The sequence below is a fragment of the Myotis myotis genome, unplaced genomic scaffold (genome assembly GCF_014108235.1).
Source record: "Myotis myotis isolate mMyoMyo1 unplaced genomic scaffold, mMyoMyo1.p scaffold_m19_p_13, whole genome shotgun sequence".
NCBI classification, from domain to species: Eukaryota; Metazoa; Chordata; class Mammalia; order Chiroptera; family Vespertilionidae; genus Myotis; species Myotis myotis.
This window is the reverse complement of record NW_023416317.1, coordinates 33,259,546-33,273,000: the sequence shown is the minus strand read 5'-3', so window position 1 is coordinate 33,273,000 and position 13,455 is coordinate 33,259,546. Positions and strand designations below refer to the sequence as shown.

At 44.7% G+C, this 13,455-nt stretch overlaps 1 protein-coding gene across 2 annotated transcripts in view; it reads right to left on the bottom strand.

Annotated features, from left to right (window-relative positions):
- Positions 1-561: 561 nt before the first annotated feature.
- Positions 562-13,455, bottom strand: part of CPNE4 (copine 4) — a 354,210-nt gene continuing 341,316 nt past the window's right edge. For both annotated transcript variants that reach the window (XM_036332620.1, XM_036332621.1), the window contains exons 14-16: positions 11,775-11,908; positions 8,700-8,936; positions 562-2,383 (exon numbers count right to left, since the gene is read on the bottom strand). In XM_036332620.1, the coding sequence (XP_036188513.1) occupies positions 2,249-2,383; positions 8,700-8,936; positions 11,775-11,908 (506 nt within the window). In that variant the 3' untranslated portion in view covers positions 562-2,248. The remainder of the gene's footprint in view (positions 2,384-8,699; positions 8,937-11,774; positions 11,909-13,455) is intronic.

Below are 13,455 nucleotides of genomic sequence, written 5' to 3'. Positions count from 1 at the left end.
TTGAGCTGGGGTTCAGTCTGGCTATGAAAAAGGTAGTCAACTCTCATAAGGTTCTGCTAGGCAAACTGAACTCTGTCTCTGTCACTCCATCTCACAGATCCCAGAAAGTCCTGACATGAATGTAACAGATCTCAACAGATATTTGAGGATGGCATGGTACATCATTTTGATTGACAGCCACAGTCACTCAATCTACTTGTTAAAACTGTGATTGCTCATGAGGCATATTAATAAGTCCATTCATTCATTCATTCATTCATTCATGCATTCATTCATTTGATTAGTCATCTCTTTATTCATTAAATATCTATTGAGTGCTTACTTTGTTCCAGGCACACAGACAAAGAAACTCCTGTCCTTGTTTGGGGCTAGAACTGCCAGATATTTCTGTAGGACAGAACCTAAATATTGTCTATTAAGAACAATGATCCATGTTTTTATGGACCTTGAAAGAGCTTTTCCTAATCCATGCCCCCTACATGAAATAAATCACTGGTAAAAAAAAAAAATGCCTTGAAAAGAGAAACAAGACCATAACTCTTAAAAAAAATTCTGTAAGTACCCAATTTATTCATAAAACAATACAGTTTAAATATTTATGATTTTTTTCAGTCATACATTTTCCCCATCATTCCCAAAATGTTGTGCATTTGGCTGACATGTATTTGCAAGGTTAGAATCTATAATTATAACACTGGAAATTATACAAAGTCTATTTGATTTGCTTGTTAATATGTCCCCCCCTCAAAAAACAACATACAGATCTATTTCACCTTGCGATTTACTTCTCTATCTCGCTGACCGTCTTGTGCCTTTTATGCTGCAAAACATTTGTTCATTTCCCTGTGAGAAGATTATATAAGTGAAACATTCATTCTTCTGGTTCAAAACCGGCCATTTATATCAAAACAAAACACCACCACCTAAAACAATGATCCTAGGCATTTCTGCTGATAAAGTTTGCTCTCAGGAGTGATAAAAAAGAGGCAAAAAGAAGCCCCATACTCAGCTTAAAAATCAACTTGGTGGCCCACATTTCTGGGGAGCGACACCGCACAGCCCTTTGCCATGGCCAAGTCTCCATTGTCACGGTTCTACTGAAGACTTTTCGAGGTCATTCTTTGGGGTTGATGTAAACATGGCATCATTCATGCAAGGAGAGAGATGCCTCCTTTAAGAGGGTAGGAGCCGGCCAGCGGGAATACTCCCTCATCTGTTTAAGGAAGAGGCGGGACTACAAAGCAGTGAGGCTGATGTGGGGTGTGCAGCTTCTGGAATCAGTCTCACTACTTTCTACTCCCTCCTCAGAGACAGGCAACCTTTGTGCTACTGATGGGGAAGAGGTGCCATTCTCAAGCAGACTAGGGTCCTCCCTGGTTCAGATGGTCTCTACAGTCACACCCTAAAGTCTAGAACCTCAGTACTCTCAGTGCGATGTGAGGACTGCACTGGCATGCCCTGAGACAAGCATGTCAAACTCGCGGCCTGTGGGCCGCATGCCTCGTTTATTTAGCCCGTGTTAGCCTTTGAGTTTGACATGCTTGCCCTGGGACCTTGTCAGAGCGGCAGAATCTTGGGCCTATGCATACCTATGGCATCATGGTCCCAATTTTGGCAAGATCCCCAGCAAAGTGTGAGAGGTGCTGGGCTAAGTTCCCAGACCCCCATCAAGAAGACTACTCCTAGGTGACTACGCCTCTTCATCAGCAGAGAGACCATTCTCAGCAGGGATGAATTATAGATAACAACTGCCAAAACAGTGTGGGCGTTGTGTTTTGTTTTATTTTGTTTTTTTAAACATGCAAAATACAGTCCATGCATCTACCATTTTGAAAAGTCTCTCATCTGTAGCAGATAGAACCAAATACGTTTTGGCTATCAACGTTCAGTAGTTGTTTCAAAATGCTTTACGGTGTAAAGATAATAAGAAATTTAGCAAAATTTCAACAAACCTGTATAAAAAACAGATACAGATACCATTTTATTTCAAGTCGACATGCTGTAATGTAAAGAGTAAGTTGGAATAATTTGTGTGTCTTTGTAAAAAGTCTTTAACAATACAAGGGCTTACCAGATCCAGGCCTTAGGGCTACACATGCAAAAAAGAAAAAAAAAAATGGCCAGTTAGTTAAAAATCACCAAAACGTGCTAGTTTTTTAAATGTGTGGCTTTTTAAAGTACAGGAGCAGTAGAAGTAGTAAATAGTAGCAGGAGTAGTATTTCGGAACTCTGTAAAAGTGCGTGGAGTTCATGGTGCTAGTGTCCTAGAAGACTCATACATTTCTGATGAACATTTTGGCTTAATCCCTTTGCCGTTGTAATAGTCCACGACTTGGTTTGGGACTTCAGCCAACACGCTCTTTGCCAGGGCAGCCGGAGATGCCTGCGGGGAAGAGGAAATCACCATGACTTTGGCAGCTGGCCAGAGGAAGCTGAGAATCAGCCTCAAAGGCTTGAGTCCTGTTTTGAGCAGCTAGTCTCTCTCTCATTCATTCATTCATTCATTCATTCATTCATTCATTCATTCATTCATTCAGCATTTGACAAGGGCCTCCAAGCAAGAGTTGTCAGATTGTTGGAACCTGAGCCATGAATTCCGTAATTTTATTTTTGCATGCCTGTCTCAAAATATCAAACTATTCACATCTGAAATATGGGTGAAAATCAGGTGGCAGAATGAACTGCCTTGCACTTTTGTTTCTATTTATATTCAATTCTAGACACTTATGTTCCAGGCACTGTGCTAGGGTTTATTGTTCTTTTTTAAAAATATTTTTTTATTGATTTTTTTTTTACAGAGAGGAAGGGAGAGGGATAAAGAGTCAGAAACATCGATGAGAGAGAGACATCGATCAGCTTCCTCCTGCACACGGCCCACTGGGGATGTGCCTGCAACCAAGGTACATGCCCTTGACGGGAATCGAACCTGGGACCCTTCAGTCCACAGGCCAACGCTCCATCCACTGAGCCAAACCAGTTAGGGCGGGTTTATTATTCTTACTATTAGGGAAGTTAGCATCATGTGAGAGGGGCCAAAATTAACCCTACTTTAAGGTAAAAGATGACACATGCTACAACCCAACAACATCACATCACATGGGCGCTTATTAGAAATCTTAGACCCATTCCTGAGCTACTGAATCAGAATCTGCATTTTAATGGGATGCCCATGATTCCTGTGCATATGGAATGTGACAAGCACTGCTCCAGAGTCACAAGCACTGTGTGAGCAGAGCGCAGAAAACAAAGAGACTAAGTCATCTTGGAGGAAATCAGAGCAGGCTTCCAAGAGGAGGTGGCATTTAAGTTGGGTATGTTTTAAAATATAGAGAAGGAAGGGATTGGCATTTAATTATTTTAGGGACAGCGAGTCATCTGATGGTACTGAAGTGTGTGTGTGTGTGTGTGTGTGTGTGTTGCAAATGCAGAATTGGTGGGTGGTGCATGGGGCTGGAAAATAAGCTTGAAGCCAGGTGATGGAGTGTATTGGTGACGGAGCGTATTGAGTACCCCCATGCTAATTAATGTAGCCATTATTCTACCAGCATGATGGCTCCACTGTATGTTTTGAGGCAGATGGAGGTGGAGGTTGATATTCTGCATGGGCTCTTGGTATTCAGTGCTAGCTGCTCAGCCTGTGGGCAAGAAAAATTGCTCAAACCCCATCATAAGTACTGAAGAGATTGAAAATGTGAAGCAGAGTGACCAGTTAACAAGTGTTTGAGATGCCTCAGGAAAGATCCCGAAGGGAACGGAGTGAACTAATGCCCGATGGCCTGGTTGCTAGCTCTTTCCTTCCTATGTGGCTTGTCACTCAGCCATTCATCTTTGCTGAGCCCTGTTGTTCTCAGAGACAAAATAGGAAAGAATAAGCATTGATTCTATCTCACAGAGTTTTTAGGAGGCTCAAAATAAGAGACATATCTTAGCAACAATCTGAAAACACTGTGAGGAGTTTTCCTAGAAGGATTCTTCATGCCTGGCTGGCGTGGCTCAGTTGGTTGAGTGTTGTCCCACGCACCAGAAGTTCCTGGGTTCGATTCCCAGTCAGGGCACATGCCCTGTTGCAGACTAAATCTCCAGTAGGGTACACGCAGGAGACAGCCAATGTTTCTCTCTCACATTACGGTCTCTCTCTCTCTCTCACTCTTCCTTTCTCTCTAAAATCAATAAAATCACATTTTAAAATAATAAGATGATTCTTTACATCTTGGAGATGTTATAGCCTGTTGGACATTTGACATCCATGAATGCTCTTTTATTTTATAAATAACTGCGCAGGGTTGTGTGTTGCTCATGATCCATGTGTATACTGGGGTTATAAAAAGTCATTTCTACCCCTTCTCTCTGGCCACCTCTCGTAGAAAAGCTACAAAGCCAAATACATGATTTCCTAGCCTCCCTTCCGTCTAGGGAGGTCCATGTGACCCAACTTCATCTTTGAGACAGATATTGCTTTCCTGGGGGATGCTGGAAAGCTTTTCTTCTTGGTAAAAGGGGACAGACATGGTTGGCTCTGTGTCCCTTTCCTCTTCCTCTTTGCCTTGAACAGGAATGTGATTCCTGGAGCTATGGCAACCCTTTTATCACCAAGGGAATTGCCAAGTGCTGGCCCTGACACTATCACATCACTGAAAAAAACAGATGTCAGCCCCCACTCCCTAACTTCTAGCTACATGAGAAAAATATGTTTGTACTTAATTAATCCAGGGTTCCCAGCTTTAGCTCTACTGCTGTTTTGGGCCAGATAATTCTTTGGGGCACTGTCCTATGCATCGTAGGATGTTTACCAACACCCCTGGCCTCTACCCACTAGATGTAAATTAGGCACTCCACACTGTCACCATTAAAAATGTCTCCAGATATTTCCAAGTGTCCCCTGGGGAATGAGTCACCCTTGGTTAAGAACCATTCATGTAATCCACTGTAAGATGGATTTGCTGTTATTTGGAGACAAAAACTTTTCTAAATAGTGCTGTCAAATAGAACTTGTTACCATGATGGAAAGTCCAATATGGTAGTCACTAGATACACGCAATTAATAAACCCTTGAAACGTGGCTCGTGCAACTGAAGAGGTCATTTTAAAATGTTATTTAATTGTAATGATTTAAATGTAAATGCCCACGTGGCTATTTGCTACTGCATGGGACAGCACAGAGATTAAGTGATTCTCCCACGTGTGCTGGTGGGTCTGGTGAGCAAATAGGGGCTGGGGGGCATTAGTTGGTTAGGAAAAGGCCAAAAATGTGAAAGCAGCTGGTATTAACAGCTGTATTTATTAATCACCTACTCAGAGCAGGCACTGTGCTAAGCTTTGTGAAGACTCCACCTTTAATCCTCCAATGTGCATGTCATTTGGCCCATTGTACTGATGAAAATCTGTGGCACAGAGGGGGTAAATGACTTGCCCAGAATCACACAGCTCGGAGCCAGTGCCCTGTCCACTGCAAAGCCCCGAGTTACCGTGCAGAGCGGGAGAAGAGAGATGGCTCCTGGGCTACGGACTAATATGAAGTGTATCAGTTCCTCACTGTTCATTTTATTTATGGCTTATTGAATTCAGTGTCGTCTGGGTAATGAAATGGTTTTCAAAATCTAATTTGAAATCCATGAAGATAAGGTGGATGATATGCTCCTGGCATTCTGAGCAGCTGGAGACTGTGCAGCACACATGGCGAGCTTGCCACTTCCTCGCCCAATCAGGGCAGGTCCCTTGGCCGATGCCCCTCCACTCCCGGCTTACCAAGGCTCTGTCCTTCCTCATACACCCAGCTCGAGCTGCAGGGATTTCCTCACGGCGACTTCTCTCTGCTCCGAAGTCCCATAGCAACATTTTAACCCCTTTCAGTCATCCACAGATATTCCTGCTGACCCCTATGTTCAACCCTCCAGTTCATTCCTGGCAGCCTGGACCCACAACTTTCTCACCTTGCTGTGGCCCCAATGCTAGCACATGCCTTGCACACAGTAGGCACTCTGTGAGAGGAGGAAGCTTGGGGTAGAGGCTAGATTACAGCCGTGGGCAAACTACAGCCCGTGGGCCGGATCCGGCCCGTTTGAAATGAATAAAACTAAAAAAAAAAAAGACCGTACCCTTTTATGTAATGATGTTTACTTTGAATTTATATTAGTTCACACAAACACTCCATCCATGCTTTTGTTCCGGCCCTCCGGTCCAGTTTAAGAACCCATTGTGGCCCTCGAGTCAAAAAGTTTGCCCATCCCTGGGCTAGAACCTAGCCTGGCTCAGCTGCATTGTTTTGGCACACAGGTGTGTGTGTGTGTGTGTGTGTGTGTGTGTGTGTGTGTGTGTGTGGCAGGGGGGAGGTGGTTTGGGGCAGTGCATGACTCTCCCAGGGAGTAAGTTCTTTGGCCCTTCACTCAGGCAGTTATAGGTGGTGGTCAGTGATATGGCTACTCTGTCCTGCTGACCAGATGGAGCAGGACATCACAACCTGGAAGAACACCCCTCTCCCCACCACGGGCATCAGGCAGGTACTATAAGTAGCTTCGTGATGAACACAGCAGCAGTGCATTCAGCCGGCCCCAGCACATCCTTCCTAGAAAAGGACAGCACTCCTTGCTGTCCACGTGCAGACAACCGAGGACACGGTGAGCCTCTTTCATCTGACGAGTGGTTTCATTTGGAAACCTCCTCCTCGGGCAGGAGGAAGACGGGCTACAGTGGAACGGTCACCCCTCACCATGCTCCCTGCCTGTGAGCCTGTTGGGGCTGTTACTTGGAACTCCCTCTGCACTCAACTCTGTAGTCAAGGATTGATCTTTTGCTCCTTTAATGATTCTAATTACACTGTAGCCCTCCTTAAGAGGGGCATTAGAATTGTGTGGTGCTAGGTGTCTAAGCTATACCTCATTGTTCAAGGAGCCCTGGAGTGAGCGGTGACCTCCCTACATGGAGCTGGCAATTCATGAGATCTGGGGTTCAGTGAAGGCCACTGGGCTTGTCATTTACCTGACGCTGGCTTTAACTCCTGTCCCAAGACGGCCGCAGAACACCAGGCAATTTCTGCAAAGCACAGGCCAAAGGCTCTGATGCTGGCACTGGGACTTGTCTATGTAAACAACTGTCCATCCATCCTTCACCCCCTATAGTTACCTTGCCCAGTGTAGCTGGGGTCCCAGCGTGGGCTCCAAGTGGGATTCACAGGTGCCTGGACCTATCCAATAAACCCCTTTGAATGAGGGGTTTTGGCTGGAGTAGAAAGGCTTTTTCAAAAAAGCATTAGGAAGGAAAGCTTAGAGTGGATGGCGTGGAGCCTGTCCCTTCCTCTCTGGGTCCCTAGATTACTGACCTCAGCCCTGAGGATTGAGGAGCTGCAGTGGAAGCTACAGATGTTTCCAGCAGGGACCCTTGAGATGTAGGGATCAGATTTCACTGCAGTGACGGCCCAGGTGACAGAGGGGTCACAGCAGCAGGGACAGGAGGGGATTCTCACAGTTTCCAAGGGGACTATGGAGTTGCTTCAGGGCACTGAGCATTCTGGAGATTCCCTCTTGTGGGGCAGCTCAAGTTCAGTTTCCACCCATTGGGAGGGGTATTGCTGGCCCCACCAGCAGTGGAGAGGGCAAAGCAACAGGGAGTATGGGGGCGGGGATGCTCTGCTCTTGAGTGACTTTCCCTGGGGCAAGGAATAGAAGGTCACAGAGGACTGTCTGTGACAGCCCACATGACCCTCAAGGGCTCCCAGACACAGCTGGGGAGGCTCTGAAGGGTTCTTCAGGGCCACCCCCAGGCTGGAGGGAGCCTTTGCTTGAATTAGAAGCGTCCTGGGTAATTCAGCCCCACAGGTGCAGGCTGCTATTGGAATTTTAAAGTGCCCCTCCTTCCACTGAGTTAACAATGATCCAACAGTTGAAATGCCAAAACATTGTTATTAAGCCCTTTTCGATGTCATACTAGAGCACTGTCTACTGTGTCTGTTTCGGGTCATCAGGGGGAGGTAATGCTGCTTGACATTATTTATTATTGATTATAGCTCAAGACTGTAAAGCTAGATGTCAACTTGTGGAAAACTGGGAAGATTTCTGTCCAGTGGAGAAGGTAATCCAAAATCTATTTATTTATTTTTAACCCCTTTGGCCATTCCCTAGTTTTCAATCTGCCCTAGCAAACGTACTCCAGCCTTTCCCCACTGACCACAGTCAACTATGTTATATCCTCCTTTGAGCTACCTTTGTCATCTTACTGGCTCCATCCTTAAGGAGTTAACTAAATTCCTTGGTGCTGCTTACCATACTTATAGAGGATTTAGGTCTCTATCAACTTGAAAATATGCTTTGCCAAGGCAAACACGGGCTTCTGCCAGGGCACAGGGCTCGACAGGCATAACTCAGGCCGAATTGAAGCTGCCCCTTGCATCTCTGGCCAGGCACTTGCATAGGGAACACTCTGCCCACCTGCACATGGCAGCCCTGACAGCGCCAAGGTCCTAAGCTATATGGATGGGACAAATGCCAGTGAAATGTTGGCTGCTATAGCTGGCAAGACTTCTCATCTCTAATTCAAGTTACACTTTTATCTCCAAAGAGCCAAGCTCTCCATCTCCTGTGGGGGAGATGGCCTGGCCTAGGCAGGCAGGAATAGTGGCGTTGCTTCCCTACTAACTGGTGGAAACACGTAAGGAGTGAGTTTGCTTTGGTCCTGCCCTCCCATGGGAAGCCCCGAGAAATGCCTACGTGTTTGAAGTTCCTGAAGGGCACGAACTGAACGATGTCTCGAAGGACAGGCTCTCCCTTGGGTGACCTCAGGATCCCGTCGTCGCCGTCCAGCATCTGCATGTCACTGAAGTCAGCGTTGCCCACTCCCACGATAATGACCGACATGGGGAGGTGGGAGGCGTGGACGATGGCCTCCCGGGTGTCGGCCATGTCTGTGATGACGCCGTCGGTCAGAATCAGCAGGATGAAGTATTGCTGCGATGGATCAGACGCCAGGCAACGGGAACCGAGAGGTGGGGAGACAAGGACAAGATCAGGTGCCTTCAGTGTATACTGGCTACAGCAACAGCGACAACAGATTCTTTTGAGTGCCTATGTGTAGACAGTCCTGAAAACTTAAGGGTACGATGAATGGGACTGAAAGGCAGGCACAGTAGTTGTAGGTCAATTCTAATAATCACCTTAGTGACTGTTATGAAGCAGTGTGGTTGACTGAGCAGCAAGGAGTCAGGAGGACGGCGTCAAAGCCTCATTTTCTGAGATCCTGGGAAAATCCCTTCACTCCTCTGGGTTTCAGCTTCATCTCTCCGATGAGGGTTGGGACTAGATTGCTTGTAATTGCCTCTTCCGCTTGGAGATATTTAAGTCTAAAGGTGCACTGCCCAAGACAATAGCCATGAGCTCCATGTGACTGCTGAGCCCTTGAAATGTGACTAGAGCAATGGAGGAACTGAATTTTACATTTTAATTTCTTTTAACAAAGATCAAGTATTTGTGATGCTAATTTAGCATCCAAATTAAGATGCTGTAAGTGTAAAGTACACCCTGGATTTTGAAGACATAGTGTAAAAAAAGAGCGTAAAATATTTTATTAATAATTTTTTATATGCATGTTAAAATGTGATTATTTTGTGCATTTAAAAATACTTCTGAGAAGGGGGCCCATGGGCTTCATCAGCTGCTAATGGGGCCCATGGAACAGAAAAGGTTAAGAACACTTGATCTGAAGGGATTATCAGGATTCTAGAATCTGATCCAGAGTTAATCTAGCCAGAGGTACTAGGCTGCAGACTGTCGGATCAAAGGCCTGATGCAAATTTCCAATAAAGCTACTGTGACAGTTGCTTCCAAAGCCAGGCCAGGGAAATGCTCACGGATGAAAGAGTATAATCGTCTTTGAATGTATATGAGGTCCTGTTCAGATATGGAGGGTATTTTTTGTTTTTTAAAATTTCTAGAAGAGTTCCACAAAGTCGAGGAGAAAATCCTACATCCAGACCCTGACACAACTTGCCTATAAGGTTCAAATTTAAGCCCCTTAGCTATCAGTGATAACAAGGGGTGCAGGACCACACATTGTTTAAAGAACAGGAGAAAGAGCTGGGGAAAAGAACCACTGTTCCTGGACCATAAGGGTCAGTTGTTTGGGGATCTGTGGATTAGACAATTCTTGCACCATTTCCTGACCTGTTCTCACAGAGCAGACTACCTGTCCCTGGGGGAGTGAGTGATGGGCAGAACTCATGCTGGCTTATACCCGGCCTAAGTCCAGACCTATGTCAGCCCTGTTCTCTTTTTTCTCTTCTAGTTCTGGTACCCTAGAGGGGCCGAGATGATTTGTGCTTTCAATATGGGCTCTGGGGTGCCCTGGGGACACCTTGGATGCTCTTGGGGATAAACGGGAGGACAAATGTTTGCACCCCATCTCTTAGTCCAGATTTACCAAGAACAATCTGTTTTCCTAAAATCTATTTTACTGGTATATGTTGGGTTTCTGAGTAACATATCACTTGAAGAATTTGAATTTGAAGTTCTGATGAGAAAAAAATGTTAAAACGTAAAATGAAATACTGATGCTATCCAACACTTATCCCCAAATCTTGTGTCTATGAGGATTCAAATTTGCTCCAAGGCCTTAGTGGATTTGGCAAAATGGAGATACTGTTGATTGACAAGTGTAGTTTCAGAGGGATGCTGGGGAGGAAAGTCTGACTGGTAAATGTAGAGGAACCAAGGGGAGGGGAGATGAAGACAGTGAGTATAGGCAAATTTTTAAATGAATTTTGCTCTAAAGGGAGGTAAAATAAGGGGTAGTAGCTAAAGTGGTGTCAAGGGAAAGATTTTAACTTGAACAAAAGATATTATAGGATGTGTTATTTGCTAATGAACATAAGTCTTCAGTAGAAAGGGGAAAAAATAGGTGAGAGACAGGTGTAAAAGTTGGTAGGTCAATGTCCTTGGATGAGTCAGAGGAGATGGCTCCGGTATGCAAAAGAAGAGGCTGGGTTAGATATGAGCATGGTCCTCCATCCATTCTACCATAAGGGAAGGCTGAGAACATGATGCAGCACAAATAGGTTAGCGGAGTTGATGTAAGAAGCTGAGAGAGTAGTATATCACTTTCTTTTTGCAAATGCAATATCTTGGAATCCAGGATAAAATCACAAAGAAAATGTCAGACATCAGCAATGTTCTACTAAATCTGAAAGAAGTCACAAAGTTAAAAAAGAAATATATTGATGTCATTAAAATGATACATAGAAAAGTTATTATGGTAATATACAGGGCTGGGCAAAAGTAGCTTTATAGCTCTGAGTACGAAAAACCTTTGGTCTGCATTTTTCTTAAGAAAACCACAAATAGAATACAAAACAAATCTTTGCTATGAGGTTTTGTGTTGTACTTAACCACCAGGGGACAGAAGTATCTATTATTTTGCTTCAGTTTCATCTATACTATGGGTACACTGGGAAGCAAGTTTATTTTGGACAGTTCTTGTTATCTCCCTAAGAACTCAATGTGGGTATGCCTGATACTCCAGGGAATAAATTCCACTCTTGAGTGTCCCCTCTGTCCAGCTAATATTGCAGACATGGGAGATGCGCCATCTCTAAGCCTTACAATAACCCAGCAGAGATGGGTATGGTTATCCCCAGTTTTCAGATGAGGAGACTGAGGATAAGAGAAGGTGAAGTCACTTGTCCAAGCTCACACCTGCTGTAATGTATTGTCAGAATGGGATGGGTGCTATGGCCAATATCCAGGTGAGGAAGGGCAATCTCCCATTAGCAGGCAAACTGCCTCTCTCCTTACCGATGCCTCCTTGGTGTTCGTCTCTTCTGATGCTGACTTGGCGACCTTCTGAATGATGGGGGCGATGTTGGTGGGACCATAGAGTTGGAGCTTTGGAAGGCAGCTCTGATAGGCTTCCACAACTCCTTGAATTCCTAAGGTGAAGTTGGCAAAGATCAATAGTTCAGGAGTCTCCTCAAATAAATTTGTAATCAAACACACACATAGATAAAGCATTAAATTCGCCAAATGTCCTCCTAACATCACATTTATGTTCTTAATATAAAAAATACCACACTGTTGCCTCCACTCCCACTGAAATAATTCTCTTTAACAGCTTAACTAAAAAGCAATCCTTTCCATCAACCTTTCCTTAATATCCTACTTTACACATAACATTTTATTAGATTCTCATAGTGTAATGAAATAGATGTTATGCCCATTTTACAGGTGAAGAAACTGAGGCTTAGAGAGGTTACATGATCTATCCCAGGTCACACAGCAAATGAATTACAGACTCAGGATTGAAATCCAGGTCTGCCTGGCTCTGAGGGCCATTGGGCAGGTCAGCTTTAAGGCCTCTCTAGTTTTTACACTACCTTCTTGACTCTGCTGTAGTGTATACCACCCTATTCCACTTATAGGAGTCACATGTGACCATCATTCCAGATATTAAAGTCCTTGTGGGCAGGTATTATGACTCACTCCCTCAAAGGTCTTAAGGCAGGTCAGCACAGCAAGTGTGTGATGAATGAGCAAAACGGCTGACACAATTGTCTACTGGGGACTGTAGTACAGATGAGTGACATTCATCATTAGGGCCAACCTCTCACTTAAAGGGGGTTTCCATCCTGAGTCCATGTGACCCAAAGAAATAGTAAAGGGTGAGACTCTGCTGGAAGGAACAGCCCCGATACTGTAGCTTCTCCTAGCATTTTAGGAGACTTGCCTGAATATTTAATGTTATGCCCACAGTCCCACAAGAGTCCCATTACTAATGAATTGTATTCAAATGGCTCCTCTTGGTGTCTGCGCCTGTCTTAGCTCTTGCCCATATCCCTTTCTATCCTGAAACAGCACACTGGTCCTATTTTTGGCCAGAGGGATCCACAGAAGCCCCTCCTGAAATGGGGTTCCACATCCACCATGCATGCAAACCAGATCTGGGATGTTCTGGGTGAGCAAATTCTGTGTTCTGCCCTTAGACCCATGCTTCCAACCCACTGAAAATGCTGCATCCTCCTGCCCTGCCCCAAAGCCTGTCCTTCTAAAGACAAACGTCATATCATTTTGCAGCTTGGCTGTGAAGTCAAGTGACACTCAACAGACACTCTTTATCTATTTTGACTCTTGAGTTTTTGCCAAAGATAAGCACGTTGGATTTCTCTTTAAAAAGTAACAGGCAGATAAATTCTGAGAGTATGAAACAGGCGAATGCTGGGCATGTATTTTGTTCTGCTTTGGTGAAAAACCATTCTTATAGTTTGAGAATGGGGGCAGTTAGGGATGAGTGGACTCTAAACCATAATAAATTTAGGGTGAAGGATCACGAGAGGGAATAATGGCAGAATGGAGACTGAGTCTCAGGGGTGACTATGTGCACACCCAATGACATTGATGTCATATTCTTGGACAGGAAGTGCCGAATTGGTGAAAGAAATTGCTGGATGCTCCACACACCTCACTGGATCTGAATGAACCC